Consider the following 23468-nt stretch of genomic DNA (forward strand, 5'->3'; position numbering starts at 1 on the left):
AGAGAGCATCAATATTAAGTGACAGTTTCTCATTGGAGACCATGGAGGCAAGAAGGCAGTGGGAAGACATATTTAAAATGTTGAAAGTAAGAAAATTGCCAACTAAGAATTACGTATCCATCAAAAAGTCTTTCAAAAATGAGGGAGGAATTAAGACATTCCCAGATAAACATAATCTGAGAGAGTTCATCACTACTTTACTGGCCCTGCAAGAAATATCAAAGGAAGTTCTGCAGGTTAAAAGGAAATGACACTAGATGATTGAAGCCTCATGAAGAAATTAAATTCTCTGGTAAAGATAATGACATACGTAAATATAAATACCAGTACTATCGTATTCTTGACTTGTGACTCCACTTTTTACCTCCTACAGGATCTAAAAGGAAAATTTATAAAATGTAATGACTAATCAAGGGTTTTGGACTCATGACATATAAATATGGATTTTGTGACAAGAACTACATAAAGGTAGAAGCTTGAAAAGTTATAAGAATGTGGTTTATCCTTGGGAAGACGGTTGCTGCAAAGGAGAGGCTAGGCCTCCCTATAATTGTGCCTAAGAGCCTCCTCCCGAGTGCCTCTTTGTTGCTCTGATGTGGCCCTGTCTCTCTAGCTAAGCCAACTTGAAAGGTGAAATCACTGCCCTCCCCCCTACGTGGGATCAGACACCCAGGGGAGTGAATCTCCCTGGCAACGTGGAATATGACTCCCGGGGAGGAATGTGGACCTGGCATCGTGGGACGGAGACTGTCTTCTTGACCAAAAGGGGGATGTGAAAGGAGATGAAATGGGCTTCAGTGGCAGAGAGATTCCAAAAGGAGCCGAGAGGTCACTCTGGTGGGCACTCTTGCGCACAATTTAGACAACCCTTTTTAGGTTCTGAAGAGTTGGGGTAGCTGGTGGTGGATACCTGAAACTATCAAACTACAACCCAGAACCCATGAATCTCAAAGACAATTGTATAAAAATGTAGCTTATGAGGGGTGACAATGGGATTGGGAAAGCCATAAGGACCACACTCCACTTTGTCTAGTTTATGGATGGATGAGTAGAAAAATAGGGGAAGGAAACAAACAAACAAACAAAGGTACCCAGTGTTTTTACTTCAATTGCTCTTTTTCACTTTAATTATTATTCTTGTTATTTTTGTGTGTGTGCTAATGAAGGTGTCAGGGATTGATTTAGGTGATGAATGTACAACTATGTAATGGTACTGTGAACAATCGAATGTACAATTTGTTTTGTATGACTGCGTGGTATGTGAATATATCTCAATAAAATGAAGATTAAAAAAAAAAAAAAGAGTCAGTTTGGAATAGCTAGAAGGAAATACCTGAAACTGTTTAACTGCAACCAGTATCCTTGATTCTTGAAGACGATCATATAATTATATAGCTTACATGGTGTGACTATGTGATTGTTTTAAACCTTGTGGCTGACATTCCCTTTATCGGTGTATGGACAGATAAGCAGAAAAATGGAGACAAATAGAGGGGGTAGGAGGGGTAGGAGATATTTTGGATGTTCTTTTTTACTTTTATTTTTGATTTTTTTCTTATTTTTATTGTTTAGAGTAATGAAAATGTTAAAAAATTGTGGAGATGAACACACAATGATATGATGATACTGTGATCAATTAATTGTACACTTCAGATGATTGTATGGTATGTGAGTATAACTCAATAAAACTGCATTAAAAAGAAAAAAAAAAAAGAATGTGGTTTATGTATGCTATTGATGTTAAGATGGTTTCAAAGCAAAGGAGATTGTTATGGATTTATGATGTGAAAGTTAAGCACCATGACAACCACAAAGAAAATATTGGAGATTATGCAAACTCATAGGAAAAAAAAAAGTAGAGTACATGTTTCCAGGGGTGGGGGCACAGGCAAAGGGGAATTAAGGCAAAATGAGCATAGGGTTTCTGTTTGGGGTGAAGGGAAATTTATCATAATAGGTGGTGGTTATGGTACTACAACATTATGAATGTCATTAGTCCTACTGAATGGTTTACTTAGGAAGGGTTGAGATAGGGAGATTTATGTTGTATTTATGTTTCCACAATTAAAAAAAGAAAGAGAAACTAAAGAGATAATGACTATTAAATGGGATCTAAGAATGGAGGAGGCAGGGCTCAAAAGGGCATTATTGGGATATGAGAGTGTAAACTTCATATCAATGTTAAATTTGATCTTTATTACTATGCTTAAGGTGATTGCATAAGTGAATATCCTTCATAGGAAATGTACATGGAAGAAGTATGTGATCAAGGAATAAGATGAGAGATAGGGATAGATAGAGATAGAGATAGAGACAGTGAAAGAGAGAGAGAGGGAGAGAGAGAGAGAGGAAGGGAGAGAGGGAGAGGGAAGGGGGAATGGCAAAAGTGGCAAAAGATTAAAATTGGTGGATCTGGGCATTTGGGGAGTTGGTGGGGGGGATGCTGGAGTTCTCTGAATGGGGTTTGTATTATTTTTGCAACTGTCCTGTAAGTTTGAGATTATTTCAAGGTAAAATGTTAAAAAAAGAAGAGAAGAGGACATTGTCAGATTCCCTGGAGCTGCCCTACTTGCTGTACCTTTGGCCATGTACCTTTCCAAACACAACTCCCCCTTTCTGTCTTAAAAAGTAACCACTATCCTGACTTTTATGTTTACCATTTCCTTGCTTTTCTTTACACGTTACCGCCTAAGTGTGTATACCTAAACACAACAGCTTACTTTTACCTACTTTGTATTTTTAAGTTTTTTTTTAGTGGTACCATGTGTCTGCTTTCTTTTGCTCCATATTATGTTTATGGGATTCATCCACAGTGTTTCAGGAACCTGTAACTCATTTTCATTGCTGTAAATAGTCCACATTTATAAATATGGACATATCATAAATATGGTGTGAATGTACCATAATTTGCTTATCTATTCTGTTGATGAACATTGAGTCATTTCCAGGTTTCAGAAGGCAAATGCTTCTATAAACACTCTTGAATGTATCACCTGGTGCATATACAGGTCACAGTTCAGCTTTGATAGGAAAAAAACAGTTTTATGAAGCAATTATACCAGTGTACACTTCCAAAAGCAGTGTATGAAGTTCTGCTTCTTTGACTCTTTGACAACAATTAATATTTTCAGTCTTGTTAAGTTTTAGCTATTTTGATGATTGCATAGTGATATGTGTATGTAGTTTTACTTTGCATTACCTTATTAATAAGATTCACCGTTTTTTCATACATTTTTGGCTTTTTGGATTGTTTTTTGTGCCTGGTGTGAAGTGCCTATTCAAGTCACTTTCTAATTTTTCTCTTGGGTTATCTGACTCATTGATTTGTAGCTGTTTTTTATATATTCTGGATACAGTGTCTTTATTATCAGCTGTGTTGCAAATATTCTGAGAGTCTCGCATTTACTCTTGTTTGATCACTGGAAGTTCTTAATTTTTATCTAGTCAAACTTTAAAAAACTCTTTCTCTCTTCTCAACACATGAAGAAATATCTGAAAAAAAATTTTAAAATATCACAATATTATCCACAATCTATATGGAATTAATTCTTATTATGGGGTGAGGTAGGGGTTCAATTTTCTTTTTCTTTTTTCATATGAATATCCAGTAGTCTCAGCATCATTTATTGCAAAGACCATCCTTATGCAATGTTCTGCAGAACCACCTTTGTTATAAATCAAGTTTATTGGTCTATGTCTATGATTTATATATATTAAAAATGGCATAGATGTATCATAATTTATTTTATCAGTCTTCTACTGATAAGTATTTCAGTTGTTTCCATTTTTTACAGTACAAACAATATATCAATGAATGTCACTTTAGATATATATTTTGTGACATATATATGGTTTAATTGTTCCTACCATAGGGAAATAATTATTCTGTAAGATGAATTCCATGGAATAAATAAATAGTAATGGCCATCATTGTACATTATTTGTACTTGTGCAAGGATTTCTATAGATTTTTAAAAAACACTTTCTTCAGTAAACCCAACTTCCATAACATCTCTCATGCAAAATCAAAAGATGGAGACAATTAAAATGTCCTTACATTGTGTGTTGCCTCCAGTTTACTTGAGTTTGAGAGACTGTATTATATACCCAAAGTTATTGAGATGCTCTTAGTGGTTTAGTGCTGCGCTACTCAGCTTGTGGACCACAGACCAGCACCTTCAGCTGCACCTGGGGGCTTGCTAGAAATGCAGAATCCAGGGCCCCGTCTGCCCACTGAATCATCTGCATTTTAATAAGACCCCCAGGTGATTTGAATACACATTAAATTTTGAGAAGCAATGTTTTAGTACATGCCATTCAACAAAATAGAGACCGATAACTCTACTAAGCACATATTCTGAAGTTTCAAATTAATTTCCATGATCTCTGTAATATATGTAAAGGCTGCAGAAATAAAGAATTGTGATTGAATTGGATGAGGGCTACTAATTATGAAATCTCAATAGGCTAAAATAATGTTAATTCATTCCTTTGTAAAAAGCTTGTTTTCAAAAAGCACACTGACTTTACCTTATTGTATCAAAAAAATAATCCTGTCAAGTAGTAAATGTAATAATTATTAGGTGTTATACTGAGGCTTAAATAAGTGGAATGACTTTGCCAAGGTCACATGGTTCTTTGCTTGGTGGTTTTGCCACAGTGCATGTTGCTCATACTCTAATAATATTTGTGAGAAGAGAAACAACCAAAAGCTATATAATCAATTTCGTTTACCTAAATCAAGCTTTGAGAAAGTGTGAATAATATAAATTCAAGCTTGTCACCATCTTGTATCACAATGGTTAATGTCAACCCAAAGTGTTGGTAATAATTTAAATTCTTATTCTTGTCCCACCTACAGGCAGTAGAATTATGAAAAGTAGGAAGCCAAAGAAAAAAAAGAGAAACATAGGGGCAACTTGGAACATATACTAAACAGATGTCATTGGTAATTGGTTTCTGATGTACATGTAAAAGTCCTCATTCCTGTGCCGTGTTCTGACCCTCCATCCATCCACATGTCTTATCTTTTTTGGTCGGTACCAGGTCTGTGGGTATTTGCAGGCAGGACAGTTTTGATTTCTAAGTGCTTCATTTGTGTCAGTACTTGACTCACCTATTTACTGGAGGGAGTCTTGGCGGCCAGAAAGGAGCTCGTGATATGAATTGAGATTCTCAGTTCATGAGCAAACCTGGGGCTGCTTTGTAGCTGTTTCCCCTTGGTGCATCTTTCCTGGCCCTATTGGCAGAGCCCTGTACGCCTTACCCACCTATGGAGTGCATGGGGGAAGCCTGGCAGCATGGGGAAGGAGATAGAACTGAATCACTCCTTAGTAAATCCTGCTTTTCTTTTCTCTTTTTTTCCTTCTCATCCCCAGTTGCCAAGATCTTCAAATGGAGATTTCCACTCTCCAGGAACAGATCTCTCACCTGCAGTTTGTGATTCACTCTCAGCATCAGAACCTGCGCTGTGTCATCCAGGAGGTCAGAGCCATTAAGTGTAGTTCTCTGGTAGATGATGTTTACAGGATGAAGACCAAACACAAGCGGCCTGCCTGGACTTTAGACATAATGGGAGTTTTCTCCCCACTGACATATTCCTTTTGTTTCTCATGCAACATGGCTCTGTTCTCAATGCTCTTTCGTGTCTGTGTGCCAACACCTGTAAGGAGCTCGATGAAGATCAGTTAGGAAGTTGTTTAACTGCTCCTTAGATGTTTCAGTGATTGTAAGTGTTCTGATCCAGGTAATGTATACTGTTCTTTAGGAGATTTTGTAGATCAGGGGGTTTAGTCCTCTCTTAAAGAAGAGAAGGCATTTATAACCTCATTAACAGGACATTTATTTCAGGGCTGGTTTAGGGCAGTGACCTTATTCCCTGGGGACATCCTGGCAGGTGACCGAAAGGGTAACAGTAGCTGGCTGGTGGACTACATGAGAACTTATGATATACTTCAGGATATATATTTATCTGGTTTGGGGAGTCTGCTTTAGATGTAAAATTGGATCAAATTTTTTTTTTTTTTTTTTTTTTTTACAACCAAATATTTGTTTCCAAAAGTTCTCCAAAATAACTCAAGTGCCTTTCTGACATAAATGCATAATCTGTGCTTGCTTGGCTTTGACCTCACTGAAGGGCCACAGAATTGAGTTGTGGCATTTGACAGCCAGGAGGATCCCTGGTGTCATTTTACAAATGAGTAAACTGAGGCCCAGGTGTTTAGGTGACAAAGCTGGTTCGATAGAAGCAGAGCCGGGTGCCCACACTTCATGCACCATGCTGCACCTCCCCTCACTACCTCCCTCCCAGTTCCACCATGCCTCCCAGCAGATGCTTTTCTTCAGCCAAGCGGTTTCTCATCACTATGCTCTGGAGGCTGAGATGGCCTCAGGGAGCCTCCCCTGCCAGGCAGCAGCCTTGCATCTGTCCCCAGCAGCTGGGAATGCAGGATGAAAATTCTACATTGCTGAGACACGGAAGGCTAGCAAACGCTGCTTTCCACAGGATGCACTCCTGCTGAACTTGGTTTCAGCAGGTTTTCTAAGGTTAAAATGTGTAACAGCATCGTCTATGTGCTCTCATCCCCATGTAGCAGTTAGGCCAGCTCTTTTCGGGAACCTGTTGAATCTGCTAATGCTTTGGGATTTCTTTTTTTTCTATTTTATGAAAATCATTTTAACTCAGAAACATGTACGATTTATGATTTAGATACTATTCCCTGTTGTCTGACGAGGTTATTCCCATTGTGTTTCCTAATTCTTAGATGGAAGGATTAAAAAAAAATATAAAAGAGCAAGATAAAAGAATTGAAAATCTGAAAGAAAAAGTTAACGTCCTTGAAGCCCAGGTAAGGAGGAAGTCTGTCCTACATTTCAGTGTGAGTGTGTGAGTGTGTTCAGTGGGCATGGAGGTATTGTTTGAGTGTGTGCACAAGGATGTGTCTTTTGTGAGTGTGTGTGTCTCTGTGTATGAGTGTTCCTTTTGTGAGTGTGTATATGATTTTGAGTGTCTTGTGTATGAGTGTGTGCATGTGAGGGTGTCTACATGTGAGGATGTATGAGTGTGTTTTTGTGATTGTGTTTGTGTGTTTGCTATGCATAAGAAATTACAGCTTTTTGGAGGAGGTACTTATACTAATGACTAAAACTATATAGTAACATATATCCACATTTCCCAGAATACTTGCGGTATTAGTGAAATAGAAGATACCCTCTCCCCATATAGACTTGAATTAGAAATTTGGTGTATTAATTTCCTTGGCTGCTCAAGCAAATACCAGGTGATGGTTCAGCTTAAACAATAGGAATTGATTTGCTCACAGTTTTGAGGCTAAAAGAAAGTCCAAATCAAAGAGTTATCAAGGCAATGCTTTCTCTTCTAAGACCCTAGAGTGCTGGGACTTCCTGCCCCAGTCCTTGGTCCTTAGTTTGTCACATCGCAAGGCACATGATGGTGTCTCCTGGTCTCTCCCTTTACTTCCAGATTCTGTTACTGTTCAGCTTCTGGCCACTTCCACTGGCTTTCTTTCTATCTGAATTTCACTCCACTTGTAAAGGTCTTCGGTAATGGGACTAAGACCCATCCTGATTGAGGTGGGCAACATCTTAACTGAAGTAGCCTCATCAAAAGGTCCTACTTACAATGGGTTCACACCCACAGGAATGGGTTGAGTTTAACAACATGTTTTTCTGGGGTGCACACATACATACAGCCTCAAACCACCACATTTGGTCCACGCCACTCTTGTGTAGGTTCAGCGCTGGTTGAAGAGCCAGCATTTTGGGCTCCTGCCTTTGCTCCCACACGTGCTCCATTCCTTCCTGAGATGCCCCCTCACCTCCTCTGTCTTCATTCACACCCATCAGGGCTTTAAAGCTCTGCCTCAGCCTTCAGGAAGTCTGCTGTATTCCTCTTGCTTTTCAGTGTTTTAAAACTTAGCATATCACTTTATAATTTACTATGATAAGACATGCTTTTCTTTCTGTCCACACCTTCCCCTTGACTTGGGACCACCTTTGGCACGTGCAGCTGTAGCCCTAGGCTGGTAGTTCTCCTGCTCCCACAGGCAGTGCATGGAAGCTGCCTACAGGGGTGGGACTGCCTCCGGGGACCCCCACTGTGTCACCCCACCTCAGCTCTACTTCTGGCTTTGTGTCACCTCTTTTGTCTCTGTCAGAGGGCTCCTCACTAATTGCCTGGACCTGGTCTCCTTTTCTACTTTATCCCTTAGTACTCTGTCTTCCTGCCTGGTGTCTCTCTGAAAGCTAGAACTCATCAAACCTCACTCTTTCCTTAGATTCTCACCCCTTTTATATTATATGGGACTGCTTGTTTGGTAAAGACGATGCTCACAGCTCTGTCCAGCAGAAAAGGCAGTTACTGTGGAATAATTGGCTCAAAAACTAGTACCTATTTAAGTGCCCAGTAACAGCTGGTTAATTTATATCAGGGAACCTCCAAGATATGTGATTCATGTCTCCTTGGAACCTCTCCTTCCTAAGAATGTTCTCTGAAGGCATTTCCTCACACCTTTATTTTGTAGTGGTCTTTGACAATGTTGCTTGCTAAAATATTTTTTCTTTTTTTCTTTCCATTACATTGATGACATATACTCATTCATCCCATACAAACTAGGAAATATGGCTAAGCAAATATAATAAGAAAAACCATTCACAGAGGTCCCATCCATGGTTAATAACTCTTAGCATGGTTGTGTCTATGTTTATTTCTGTGCGAATCTGTGTGCCTGTTACACACCTATGAGTATATATATAGAAAGGTAGACTATATATGGCATCATCCTTGCATATTGTAATGCGTTTTAAAAAATTTTCTATTCATTTCATTAGTTTGTTCATGTCACTAATTATGTAATTAATTCAACACATATTTATTGAGGGGTTACTATGATGTAGGCTCTGAAGTTCAGGAAAATAATGTTGAACAAGATAGAGATGAGCGCTTCACTCTGGAAATTACTGTCTAGTGAAGGAGACAGATTCTAAACAAATGAACAAAGTAACTAAAAATATCAAGAAAAGACTATGCAGGAAAAGAACTAGTCACTCCAAGAGAGAACTCCTGGGGAACAATCTCTCTAAGAAAATGGAATTTAATCTGAACCCAGTGAGAATCTGAGTGCTGGGGCCTGCCAGGCTGAAGAATCAGAATATGTAGGAGACTGTTCAAGTACTTATAATCCAAAAAGGCTGTGGTGAATAGCATGAGACAACAGGGGGAAGCTAGAAGGGGCTAGATAATAAAAGCCTTTAGGTCATGCTAAGGATTTCTTTTCCTCTATTTAACAATATACTTAGAAAGGCTTTGCTTACTAATCAGATTACATTTGCGTTATCTTTTAAAATAGACACCAGTGTTTCTACTGTAGTGATATACAATAATTTAATGAGTGAATTTCAGTATTATTGATGCGACATTGTTTTTCAATATTGCTTTTATAAACCACACTGAATTGAACAGACCTGAGTAAACACCACTGATCACTTGTATGACTAATTCCTTAAAATACATTTTTATAAGTGGAATTGGTAACTGAAAGGGTGTATTTATTTTTAAAGTTTTTGACATGCATTTTCTGATTTGCAGGATTCTGCTGGACCAACTATCTCCCTCTAGCAATTGACCCTTTACTCACTTTCAGTCCTTCAGTCTTGATGTTTCCAATCCATTCCATCTCCTCTCCTTGTTCTCTTCACTATTAAGAGATTTTGATAATTTAAAAATCTTTTGTCATAATTTTAATGAAATCTAAGAAGAAAGAGCTAATAAACACATTTGCATAGATTTGGCTTTTGGACTGGGCATCCCATTTAAATCCAAGTTTATCTGTAATTATGGGGGCTCATGGGGTAAGGATTTAACTTTTGAGTTGTTGCGCTTTCTCAAGTAGTCTGTCCTTTATTTATAGACTTTAAATGCCTGTCCTAGAGTAGGTTAGGTTGGGATTCTGTTCCAATGGCATGTCTGTCCATTTGGGTTCCAATACGCTGCTGCTTTAATTTTTGTACATCCATAATACATTTTATAATGGAGAGATTATTTCAGGTTCGGCATTTTTCTCTGATCTCACCTAATTCGGTGCTAGCTGTCATCACAGAATCAAAGTATTGATGGCGCTACTTCTATTTCAGCTCTCTTCTCTTTTGTTGCATCTGTTGGTTTATTTCTGTCATCTTCAAAGTGGATTTCATTTGTAGGTCCTAAATAGACTGTTCACTTCATCCAGAAACTGTACGTTAATTAGCCAGTTGGCCTTTGGGTCCAATAGTTAAACTAGGGAAGTGTATTTGCTTCCATCCTGCTCAGCTCTGTCCCAAAATTCAGCTAAGAATTCCTGGCTAACCGTGGGTTGTTGGTATGAGATAGCAACAGATTTGTGTCCCCCTCCTGGGAACTTCTTGGTTGGCTGCAGACTCTCAAATTACAGCAATGTCTTATGTTCTCAAGATTTATTATCTTCAGTAAGAAAATCTTTCCCTTCACAGCAGTGAATGTTAAAATATCCATTCGGGTTTTAAAAAGTTATGAGTGTTGGGGATCGGGGAGGGCATCTCCAAGCCAATGCTATTTGACCAGGTGCAGAATGCAGTGTGTATTTGGGGTGTAGTGTTGCTAGTTCTAGTGTGTCCCTGATGGATGCTTTATTAGGAAGGTCTTAAACTGGGAGGTTATATGCACAGATGTACTATCGACAGTGCAAATTTAAGACCACTACCCATTTCAGACTTCATTAAATAACTAGGTGGATGATCCAGCTCATGAAAAATGGTCACCATAGCTTGAACAAGCCTTCTCAACTGATCACCTTTCTAAATCAAACAGACAATGTACTTTTCATATCCATGCTAAAAACATGTCTCTTTAGGCATGCTGCATACTTCATTTTATTTAATCCTCAAAGCTGCTCTGGAGGAAAGTTATTAGTTACTCCATTTTATGAGTGATAAAACTGAGATTCAGAGAAGTTAAGAAATGTTCAAAATCACTCAGTTGACAAGTGGTAGAGCCCGCATTTCAGTCTGCTTGACTTTGAAGTACATGCTTCCCACCCCAAAATAATATATGTTTAGAAATTAATAGTTATAACAAATTTCCATGATCATTTATATTTATTTTAGGCATTGTCACAGTTACAGTGTTAAAAGTTTTCTATTTTGCTCTAGGAGTTTGTCAAGTTATATTAAAAAAACACTCTTCCCATAGTTCTTCCTATCTTAGTAAATTATTTTACCTTCCACATGGGGGATACACTTGGAGGGAAATCTTTCCTTTTTTTTTTTTTTTTTTTTTTACCATTAAGGTTTTTAAACCTCTTTTAAAGATCATCAGAAAATTTCTGCTCAACTCAACCCAAATTTTTTTTCTTTCTACTTTTGCATATTTATCATAATTTAATTTACAGCTTCTGACATTCATCCCATATTTCATGCATTTCTGTCTTCTTCACTAATGACCTGCTCATATGGAAATGAATCTTCAAAAATTACTCCATTTTCTAAACTTTGAAGGTTATTCTATTTTATATAATCACTATTATCCTTAAAATTTCATTTAATTCCAAGGGTGTCTTGATACAAGATTACACACACACAAATTAGGTTCTTCTGGAATACTGTGTCAATAAACTATCCTTGGATAGAATAATAATAGCAAACATTCTTGCCAGTGATTTGTAGTTTTGTAAACTAACGATTTAACACAACTCATGCATATGACTGCCCTAGTGACAGGAAAATTACAAAAGCTCATGAACCAAGAATAAATACCTAAATCTGGTAGGTGAGCTAAAGTCAGCATGGAAGTTGAAATAAATTAAAATAAAGACCATTTAATCTGATTACTTTTATTCTTTTGGTACTTGACAACTTGAGAAACTAGGATTACCTTTGAAAAAACATCCAAACAGCTTCTAGGTAATTGCCAAGGTACAGGATAGTTTTATTCCAATGTTGTCATCGTGGTGTAAGGTACAGGATAGTTTTATTCCAATGTTGTCATCGTGGTGTTTGGTTTCAAATTGCTTTGTAGTTTTAAAAGTCCTTTGTAGAGTGGCGTTCTCAGCTACATACTTGGCCTAGGATATGTCTGCGTGTATTTGGAGTGTATACTAAGTCTGTCTCCATTATACAAGGGATATTATTGTCAGTTTATGAAATCTGAGGTGTATTGCTTGGGTGAGATGTAAATGCTTAACTCTCAGAATATCACAGTGAAATGATTGTTGTGTCTGAAGATGTTGGCTCCATCTTTTTTTTGGGGGGATTCAATATAGAAGCCAGGGGCCAAGAAAGGGCAAAATCCATATTTTGACTCTGCTTTCCTTACTCTAGTGGTTTTTCTTCTTGACTGCACATTAGAATCCACTGTAGAGTTTTGAAAGCACATGATGCCCAGAATGCAACCTAGACAAGTTACAACAATCTCTGGAAGCATCAGTAGATTATTAAGATTCCCCAGATAATTCCAATGTACAAACAGGACTGAAAATCGCTACCTTGATCTAATGGGTCTCAAAAATCAGAATCCCCTGGAAGGCTTGTTAGAGCCCCGCTTGCTGGGCCCCATCCCCAGATTTGCTGACTCAGTAGTTCTGGGTTGGAGCCTAAGGATTTGCATTTCTAACAAGTTCCCAGGTGACCGGGATGTTGCTGGTCCCTGATTGCACTTGAAGAACCATTGCCTTTGGCTGCCCGTCCCACCCCCATTTTCCACCTAGCCCAGTTCACCTTGTTTTCAATGTGAGATCATGTCTTCTTCTCTATGAAAATGTCCTAAATTATTCCAGTCACACTGATTTCTGTTTATATCTTCTATGTAGTAATTAATTACCTACTGCTTTTCAGCACCTCTTGAATTATCATTTTACTTTTTTTATATTCATGTTCCGTCTGTCCTGGCTCAGTGTTGTGGACATGGCAGGAAATGAATAATTAGGGGTGTGTGTGTGTGGCTGGATGGTTGGTGTACACTAATTGTTGTTTAATTTTGCTTTCTTCAGTTCTATATTTTTCATACCTGGGATCCCTTCAGAAATCACTAAGTCTCTGTATCTCCTGGGGGTTCACAGTTTTCTTAGTTTAACATGAGGAAGCTGGATTATTTACACATAGTAAAATAACATCTTACAGGGAAAAGAGCATGTACTTTGGAGACAGGTCTACATAAGGCCTCTGCATTTGTGTGCCATGTGTATACCACCTGTGGGTTATCAGAGGCAAGTTACCTAGTGAATTTATGTGCCTTATTTATCGTGCATAACAATAAAACCTACCCCACAGAGCTACAGAGCTGAGCTCTGTCAAAGGAAAGAATAAATGTAAAGCACCTGGTAGAGGTCTTGATATTTGCCAGCCATTCCTTAAGTATTAACTCTCACTTTCTATCAAAATTCTAATGTTTATTTCCCAAAAGTGGGCATTGGTGTTAGCTTATTCCTTAGAAAATGCCTTTTAAACTTTAATGATAGACTCTCTGAGTTTTTAAAAGCCCCTGTACCACCAGTCATCCTCCTCTGCTTCATTTCAGTCCCCAGGCCCTTTACCCAGTTGTTGTAGTTTCCTATGCTGCTCAAAACAAATACCATGAAATGCGTTGGGTTGGATTAAACAAAGGGAATTTAGTCACTCACGGTTTTGAGACTGGGAAATGTCCAAATTGAGGTGTCATCAAGGCAATGCTTTCTTCCTGAAGACTGGCAGCCAGAGATCCTTGGCTCCTTTGTCACATGGCTCGGCCTGTAAGCTGCATCCGCTGGTCTCCCCCTTCTCTTCCGGGTTCCATTGATTTCAGCTTTGCTTCTGTGTTTCTCGCTCTCTCTCTGTGAATTTTATTCTCTTATAAAGGGCTCCAGTAGCAGGATTAAGACCCATCCTAACTGAGTTGGGCCACACCTGAACTAAAGTAGCCTCATCACAAGGTCCTTCTTACAATGGGTTCACACCCACAGGAATGGATGAAATTTAACAACATGTTTTTCTGGGGTGCATACAGTTTCAAACCACCACAATGGGTGTATCCTTTAAAGACCTTGGGCCTGGGTTTCAGCTGTGCAGCCAGTTGGCAACTCAATCTTGGGCAGTGACTCTTCACTGTTTTAAGTCTTACATAGATGTTTCAAATGAAATTGCTCCCAGTTGGCTGTGTTGTTGAGAAAACACCAGCTCTGGGCTCAGAATACCTCTGACTTACTCTTAGCTTCACCATAAACAAGATGTTGCACACTTACCCTCTTTGAACCTCAGTTTTTTCGTTATAAAGATGGCACATGGGTGAAAAAATCATAAGCAAATGTCTTTTAGTCATGAAATCTGTGCCAGGCACTGAGGTGAGCACTTTACATATTTTTATCTTATTTCAAAACCTGTGAAGTGGGAACTATTAGAGATTTATTATGCAGATGAGGAGATTTAGGCACCGAGATGTTAAGTAACCTGAATGAGGCCACACAGCTAGTAAATAGCTGTGCCTGGATTTGTACCTGAGCATTCATACACTTATCCTTCATATTATTAACTATTATATTATCTCCCAGAATTATAAAATTGCCTCCAGACCTAAAATATTATGTCTATGATATTTTACTTGTTCATTCCAACGAGTTATTCAAGATAGGTAGGGCATGTATTATTTACTCTTGGTATAGAGACAAAGAAGCTAAGGCTGTGATAAGAAAGTTGAGGCTAACAGTGCCATGAACTGTATAGCAAAGAACAGATGGTACTTATCTTCATGGGGTTTATAATCAAGAGTTTATGCAAGAGAGACAAACATGTAATGAATATTGTGGTGTCTTTCATAAATTTCTTTGCTTCTATCTCTATAAAAGAAATTGTAAAATCAGACAGCTCAGCTGTTGCATTTCAGAGGCTAAATTAGAATACTGTATTTTAATCTCTTGGTCAATTATGCATTTTTCAGCATGCATTTGTATCTTCACAGATAAGATTTAGTTACCCTCAGAGGGCTATTTTCTGTGTTCTAATAGAGTGTCTGCAACTACAAACTGACTGCTAAGGAGGGGTGCAGGTGATGGCTTAAATAGAACCATTGAATACATGGCTAATGTGCTATCTGATCCCTGCATATTTTTTTTTTCTAATTTTAGAATAAAGAACTAAAAATGATGGTGGCGCTGTGGTCTGAAACTCCAAGAACAAAGGTATCTAAGGCGGTCTCTAAGAGGTAAGGTCTTTGTCCCCGTACCCCCTTGTAACTGCTTCATGACCTCTTCTGAGTGTTTGATAGTCATACCACTTGAGAAGGAGTCTGATCTGTTAAAGTTTATATCACCCTAATTTACTTGACTTGCTCTCTATTTCCTTCTGAGACCCTGTCTTTCTACTGCTTGATGGCGCCGAGCTCCCAGGGACCTCGTAACGGGTTATGAACATCATGTTCTAGAAGCTTTTGAATTTCCCCTCACCCTGACCCACTCCAGCCTGGCTCACCCCAACTCATCCTCCAGGTTTCAGCTTTTTAAGTTTCATTGCCTCAGAGTAGCCTTCCCTGTCCCTAAGAGTACGTTAGAGTCTTCAGTTATATACTCTTAAAACTCCTGGTCTTCTCTAACACTTGTCATAATTGTGATTAAATAATTACTGTGTAATCATTTGTTCATTGTCTGTCTCCCTCAATAGAAAGAAACTCTTTGAGAATAGAAACTACATTAATCTTGTTCACCACTGAATCCTCGAAGCCTAGCATATAAATAAATACTGAATAAATGAATGAATAAATTTAAATAACTTTTTTTCCCTCTTCTTTGCCCTAAAACAAGTCCAGTATCAACTTGAACATTCTCCAAATGTTACAGATCATCTCCTCCATTGTCCTGGCTATTCTGTTTTCTATGACATTGTTAGTCATAAATTATTTGCAATTATTAAAATTTCCCTATTTGTATCTCTCAGATCAAACAGATTGTAAATATCATCAGGGCAGGAATAGTTCCCCGTATTGTACTTTGTTTTCCCCATTGCTAAGCACAACTGTCTTCAGTAGCCACCTAATAATGAATGAATTCAAGCAATGATAATGACCCACCAAACCCCATCAAAAAGATGTTTGAAATATCTAAGTCTTTTTTTTTTTTTTTTTTTTTTTTTTTTAATATATTTTGGGCAGAATCTGCAATGGCAAATTGCAAAAAGACTTCTGGGCGCAAATCTCATTTCCATAATACTCTGTGAAATTATCACTTAAAAGAAAACATAGTCTGTAATTACATGTATCATTTTTTAAAGTGACTAAAAACTTCATGTTCTAGCAGCTTTTGAATTTCCCAGTCTAGTCCCCCGAGGGCAGAATCCCATTTTCTGACACTCTCTTCGGCTCAGTGCCTGAGGCAGAGAATCAGGCCCACTGTGATTAGCATCAGTCTAGGAATTCAGATGGAGTCCTCTCCCTCTTTGAAACTCCCTGTCACAATGCTTCACTTTGCTAATGATATATATAATTAGACACTTTAGATGAAACCCTTATGAATCAAGACTTCTGAAAACTTTAGTCCACCAGCTGCTAAGTTATCATCATTTTGGCCACTAGTCTTACAACTTCTATAAAAGAAAAGAAATGAAGCCTTAGCAGTATCCAAAGAGGAAGTGAAATGCCCACATTTCAGAAGCAGGGAGAGAAGTAGGTCACCTCAGTTAGGGAAGAGGTGAAGGGTTTGGAATAAGAGGTCAAGCATCCCTTTCCAAGGGAATGGAGGTTGGTCAATTTTTTGCTCCTTTACACCCAAGAAACGGTTTTCCTTTGAGGTATGGAGCCTCATGGTGAACCTCAATTGCTTTACCCCTGGAGGGAGTGGGGCCAGAGTACAGTAGAGGAAGGAGCATTTTTTTTTCCATATTGTAACTGCTCTAGTATTAAATACTGAGACTCTGGCTGGTACACAGGAAACATATTGGAAAACATGACTTCTATGGCCAACTCTTTAGCTGCAGTTAATTACTAGTTAAAGGTCTATTGGGTTTAAAGATGTTTTTCTCTCTATGACTTGGGAAAGGTCAATGGGAGAAATTTCCTAATTCAAATTCGGAAACAACTGAATATCCCCTTCGTTTTGTGATTTTTGATTGAAATGTCAGGGTTAATGATGAAAAAGATAGTTTTCACATTTGTAAAATATAATATGGCCAGCTGGCTGCTTTGAGAATGTAAGTGGTAGTGTTTCCTTAGTTGCTCAAGCGAATACCATGCAATGGGTTGGCTTAAACAACAGGATTTATTGGCTCATGGTTTTGAAGCTAAGAGAAGTCCAAATCAAGGCCTCATAAGGACAATACTTTATTCTCAAAGACTGGCGTGCTGCTCATGTTTCTTGGTCCTTGACTCCTCTGTCATATGGCCGTGTACATGGTGGCCTCTCCTGGCCTCTCCCTTCTCTCCCCAGCTTCTGGCTGCTCCCTCTGTGGTTCTCTCTCTCTCTGTGTCTACATTTCATTCTGCTTATCAAGGACTCCAGTAATAAGATTAAGAACCATCCTGATTGAATTGGACCACACCTTAACTGAAGTAACCTCATCAAAAAGTCCTGTTTACAATGGGTTCACACCCACAGGAATGGATTAAGTTTAAGAACATGTTTTTCTGGGGTACAGCGCTCCAAATCACCATAGGTAGTATACTTTGGTAAGTCTGTCTGTAGTCGCAAATATATCATGGATTTATAACTTTTGGGGGGGAATTAGAGTATAAAAGCAGCAATTAAGGCAAAGTTGGAAAAATCTCTTAAATCACCCATAAAATATAGTTCTAAGCTATGAGTCAGTAAATACACACAAACGTATTTTTTACTTCCCTGTCAGCATTGGAACAGATAGATGTTTCTTGAGTTGAACAACAGAAGTGATTGCTTGAAATTAGAGGCTATATTGTGTTTTTAAAAATTACATACACATATGCATATATATGTGTGTGTGTGTATATGAGTGTAAATTTACACACACAGTCATAGTTTTAAACACTAGAATCACACTCAGTAAGAAGAGAAGTTCAGGCTATGAGGAAGCCACAGAACTAAAACACCCTGAGGGACCAGTGGATTTGTGTTTCTGATCCACAACACCCTCCGTTACCTCCCCTCACCTAGTGGAAGAGCAGCAGGCTCCAACCCTCTCTCCTTTCTCGTTGCCCTTCCTCACTCTTGTGTTCAATCTGCACACGTAAAAGGTCTCCATGATGTGATTCTACTCGATCTCTTGGGGAATTGGTGAGAAACAGTTAACTGTGATCCCTTAGATCAAAATAATTAGTTCAGACTTGGTAGAATGATGGCAGTGGAGGTAGTAATGGTGGAGGTGCAGCAGTTAAATGACTTCAGTTTAATGTGCTGTTGCTTAATTTTGATAATTGTGTGCTCTCTCCTACAGTGAATTGAAGACTGAAGTCAACTCCCCCTATCTGATGTTGATTAGGCTACGGAAATGAACAGCCTAATTGAAGATCTATTGACAAAGATCATTATGGGTCTTATTTATTTCTTGCAATATGTCTGAACTTGCACATTAAAATGGCACAATGCCAGTATTTAAATGGAATTCGTTGTAAAGACACATCATTTGTTTAGCAGGAAGATGACATTCCAGAAAAGTGAAACAAATATATATATATTTTTAAGGAAGAAACTCCTTCTTCACGTTCTTCAGAACTTACTAAATGGGTAAAGAAACTGGGTGCTTTCCTATGATGGATTCTTTCTTTTAAACTTAAAAAAAAAATCTGAATCTTGTTTTCAGATTTTTGCTGAAGGGACAGGTTTAAAGGGTATCAGCTTTGACTTTTTGATAGTGGTCTCTGTTAATATAAATAGAAGGAAGAGTGCATATGTATTTTGGTAAACAATATATTTAAAAACTGGCCTTTGGATAATGAGTAATTTACTCCAACCGAAGCACATTTCCTGACCTGTTGTTGGTGGGAGAGTTGGTCCGTACCAAATGGGGGGCAGGAGAAGCTCATTCCTCACCCCATACTACCCTTCAAAGCTGAGAATCACGGGTGATGCACTGCAACTTAGGAAGCCACTGATCTTTGGTTTCGCTGGGGTCAGAACTCATTGGGAGCAACCGCTTGAGGCCACCCACAGGCGTAAGTGCGCAGGAATGCACGCGGTGTGCTCCGCCTTTGTGCCTAACTTTCTTCGTGCAGTTTGTTCATATTACCTGTTTCTTTTTCCTGGGCTGCTCAAAGCAAATACAATAAATGATTCGGCTTAAACAATGGGAATTTATTAGCTTATGGCTTGAGGCTGGGAAAAAGTCCAAATCAAGGAATCATCAAGGTAACCCTTTCTTCCCAAAGACTGGCTGCCAGGCGATCCTGGACTCCTCTGCCACATGGCAAGGTACATGACCATGTCTGCTGGTGTCTCCCTTCTCTTCTGGGTTTTGCTGCTTTCAGCTTCCTGTTTCCATGGCTTTCTCTCCCTCTGTATTCATTTTGTTTATAAAGGACTCCAGTAATAGGATTAAGACCCGTCCTGATTGAGGTGGGTCACACCTTAACTGAAGTAGTCTCATCCAAAGGTCCTACTTATACAATGGGGTCACACCCACAGAAATGGACTACATTTAAGAACATGTTTTTCTGGGGCACATATGGTTTCAAACCACCAAATTACTAAAATAAAATATTTGGGGGGAAGAATGGAGCACAATGCTGTTAGCTCATATCTCCATATAAATGGATATGTTATGGGTTCAAAGAAGAGTGGCTAATGTCCACAGCTAGGAAGAATCTGAATTCATAAATTGGAATCCTGTGTCTAGTGCTTTTGTGACGGTGTTCTTAAATTTAGATACATGCCTTAATTACAGGTGGGGTTTGTGATTGTTATGAGTAACATCAACTCTAACTTGTAGAAACGCAAACATACTGACAAGAAAACAGTACACAATTCAGTTAAATGAATAATGAGAGAACTTACTCACTGTGGCTTTGATCATTCTCTCTGATGTGTAAGTCTAAATATTTTCTCAGAACAGATACTTCAAGCCTTTCAATGTGGAATATGAAGTATCAGTATTATCTATAAAATATTTAAGGGTGTGCACAATTGGGATGAAGTAATATCTTCATAAATCCATCCAAGTACTGTAATCCTTGAAGTTGTTACATAATTATCAATATGTGAGTTTCATGCTCCAAGCTGTCTTTGTAAATGTTTTTTGTTGCTTCCTAGTTTCTGAGGTATAGTTTCCTAATAATAACATTTAGGGCATACTTAACGCTATGCGAGGAATAAGTCTAAGAATTTTACCTTTATTAAGTCCTTTAGTCCTCCCAATCCTGGGATGCAGGTAATAGTATCTCATTTTACCTAGGTGGATTCCAGTAGAGGTTAAGTAACCTGCCCACCTGCTAAGTATGGAGATGAACCCTTTAACCTGACTATTGATAATTTGTTCTGCCTTCTCACTTACTGGTCTAAGGCATTTCCCAGCTTTAGAAACACTTCCCTTTTTGCTAGTTTAACAATTACCCAATTTCCTTGATGACTGTCTGCATTACCCTAGGGATAACAAGTCAGAAACAATACTTACTGATAAAGTAAATATTTTGCTGAAAGGAGATGTTGTACTTTCCTCCCAAGAAGCTTAGTTCAAACAAATTCCCCTGCTGAAAACCTGCTTATTTTACATTTATTATTTGTTCTAGTTTGCTAATGTTTCCAGAATGCAAAACACCAGAGATGGATTGGCTTTTATAAAAGGGGGTTTATTTGGTTACACAGTTACAGTCTTAAGGCCATAAAGTGTCCAAGGTAACACATCAATCAGGTACCTTCACTGGAGGATGGCCACTGGTGTCTGGAAAACCTCTGTTAGCTGGGAAGGCATGTGGCTGGTGTCTGCTCCAAGTTCTGGTTTCAAAATGGCTTTCTCCCAGGATGTTCCTATCTAGGCTGCAGTTCCTCAAAAATGTCACTCTTAGTTGCACTTGAGGTAGTTGTCCTCTCTCAGCTTCTCCAGAGCAAGAGTCTGCTTTCAATGGCCTTCTTCAAACTGTTTCTCATCTTCAGCTCCTGTTCTAAGTGTCCCTTTTGGCTGTAGCTCCTGTACAAAATGTCAGTCACAGCTGCACTGAGTTCCCTCTGCCCATCAGCTCATTTATATGGCTCCACTGATCAAGGCCCACCCTGATTGGGTGGGGTGACGCCTCCATGGAAATATCTCATCAGAGTTATCACCTACAGTTGGGTGGGGCACAGCTCCATGCAAATCTAATCAGCACCAAAACATCTGCCCCACAAGATTGCATCAAAGAATGTGGCTTTTTCTGGGGGACATAATACATTCAAACTGGCACATTTCACCCCCTGGACCCCAGAAAAACATATTCTTTCCAAATACAAAATACATTCATCCCATCACAATATCACAAAAACTTTTTCTCATTTCAGTAACAATAGGTAAGTATGAGATCCCATCAAAATCAATTATAGGTGTGTTCAGTCCTAAGGCATACTTTTCCTTTAGCTGTGGTTCTGTGACCTTAGAACAACTTATGTGCTTCCAATATACAAAGGAGGGACATTCATAGGATAAACACTCCCATTGCCATAGGAGAAAGAGTAAGGAAAACAGGGTTAACAGCACCAAAACAGTTCCTAAAACCTGCAGGACAAACTCCATTAGATTTCAAAGTCTGAGAGTCATTTACAGAATGACGTTGCATCCTTGGGGCTTGAGAGAGCAGGAGTCTAACCCTTCCTAAGGGCCTTTTCAGCAGCCCTTTCCTCTCCAAACGCTTGGGTGAGTGCTCCAACATATTCACACATTGGGGAGACCACCTTCTCGGCCCCGCCCTCTTCAAACATCAGGGCAGCACCTGGATTCCCTTCCATCTCCAGGGCACACTCTCAACCCCTTTGGAACTGTGTGATGGCAGCCAGGCTCTCCCCAATTCCCTGGGGATGTGCTCCACCTTCTTTGGGACCTGGGGTGGCAAAACTCTTCCAGAGCATCAAGGTGGAATACCCACCCTCAACCTCCAGGGCAAACTCACCCTTTCCATGTGTGTGGGCCACTCCGCTCTCCCAGCCCAAGGCCTCTTGACTCCAGACTTCAACCTCCATGGCTCTGTCTTTGAAGATATTTTTCCTTCGATTTGTTCCTTGTCTGTCTCCTCCAGTCCAGACCGGCAACGGCTCTGTCTATAAAGATCTTGCAAAAATTCTGTTGGCTTTGCATGAAGCACACAGGGGTCAAAGCCCTCAGACAATAGGACTTTCCACAAATCCTTTCTGCTTAACTCCTTCTCCAATCTTGGCTTGCACTGAAATGGTGGCTGGGTTCCATGTTTGGTTACATCCTCACATTGGGCTATAGCTTCTGGGGTTTCACCCCCTGGAAGCCCAGAGTTTTTCAGGCCATCAATTTCTGTTTTCTTTGAAACCAAGAGTTCATTTCTCAGCTTATCTCTGTCCTGTTGCATTTTACTATAAGCTGCAAGTAGAAGCCAGGCTACTTCTATATTTTGCTTGGGGATCTCATCAGCTAAATATTCCAGGTTGTCGCTTTCAAATTTTTCCTTCCGTCTGACACCAGGACTTAATTTTGCTAAATTCTCTGCCACTTTAAAACAAGGATTGCCTCTCTTCCAGTTCGCAACAACACATTCATCATTTCTGTTCAAGGCCTTGTCAGAAGTATCTTTAGAGTCCATATTTCCACAAACAGTCTCTTCAGAGCAGTTTAGGCCTTTTCTATCAAGCTCCTCACAACTCTTCCAGAATCTTCCCCTTAAGCATTTAACAAGCTGTTCCAACATATTTGGTATTTGCAAATTCAGCAGCAAAAGCACCCCACTTCTCTGGTACCAAAATCTGTTCTAGTTTGCTAATGCTGCCAGAATGCAAAACACCAAAGACGGATTGGCTTTTATAAAAGGGGGTTTATTTGGTTACACAGTTACAGTCTTAAGCCATAAAGTGTTCAAGGTAACACATCAGCAATCGGGTACCTTCACTGGAGGATGGCCAATGGTGTCCGGAAAACCTCTGTTAGCTGGGAAGGCACGTGGTTGGCATCTGCTCCAAAGTTCTGGTTTCAAAATGGCTTTCTCCCAGGATGTTCCTCTCTAGGCTGCAGTTCCTCAAAAATGTCACTTAGTTGCACTTGAGATAGTTGTCCTCTCTCAGCTTCTCCAGAGCAAGAGTCTGCTTTCAATAGCCGTCTTCAAACTGTTTCTCATCTGCATCTCCTGTGCTTTCTTCAAAGTGTCCCTCTTGGCTGTAGCTCCTGTACAAAATGTCAGTCACAGCTGCACTGAGTTCCCTCTGCCCATCAGCTCATTTATATGGCTCCACTGATCAAGGCCCACCCTGAATGGGTGGGTGACGCCTCCATGGAAATATCTCATCAGAGTTATCACCTACAGTTGGGTGGGGCACATCTCCATGCAAATCTAATCACCAAAACATCTGCCCCACAAGAGTGCATCA

The 23468-nt window shown here is 39.3% G+C and overlaps 1 protein-coding gene across 2 annotated transcripts in view; it reads left to right on the top strand.

Annotated features, from left to right (window-relative positions):
* Positions 1-18561, top strand: part of CCDC68 (coiled-coil domain containing 68) — a 52173-nt gene extending 33612 nt beyond the window's left edge. For both annotated transcript variants that reach the window (XM_037805966.1, XM_037805967.1), the window contains exons 8-11: positions 5379-5484; positions 6765-6848; positions 15126-15202; positions 18394-18561. In XM_037805966.1, the coding sequence (XP_037661894.1) occupies positions 5379-5484; positions 6765-6848; positions 15126-15202; positions 18394-18451 (325 nt within the window). In that variant the 3' untranslated portion in view covers positions 18452-18561. The remainder of the gene's footprint in view (positions 1-5378; positions 5485-6764; positions 6849-15125; positions 15203-18393) is intronic.
* Positions 18562-23468: the final 4907 nt, after the last annotated feature.

Source organism: Choloepus didactylus, chromosome 16, assembly GCF_015220235.1.
Source record: "Choloepus didactylus isolate mChoDid1 chromosome 16, mChoDid1.pri, whole genome shotgun sequence".
NCBI classification, from domain to species: domain Eukaryota; kingdom Metazoa; phylum Chordata; class Mammalia; order Pilosa; family Megalonychidae; genus Choloepus; species Choloepus didactylus.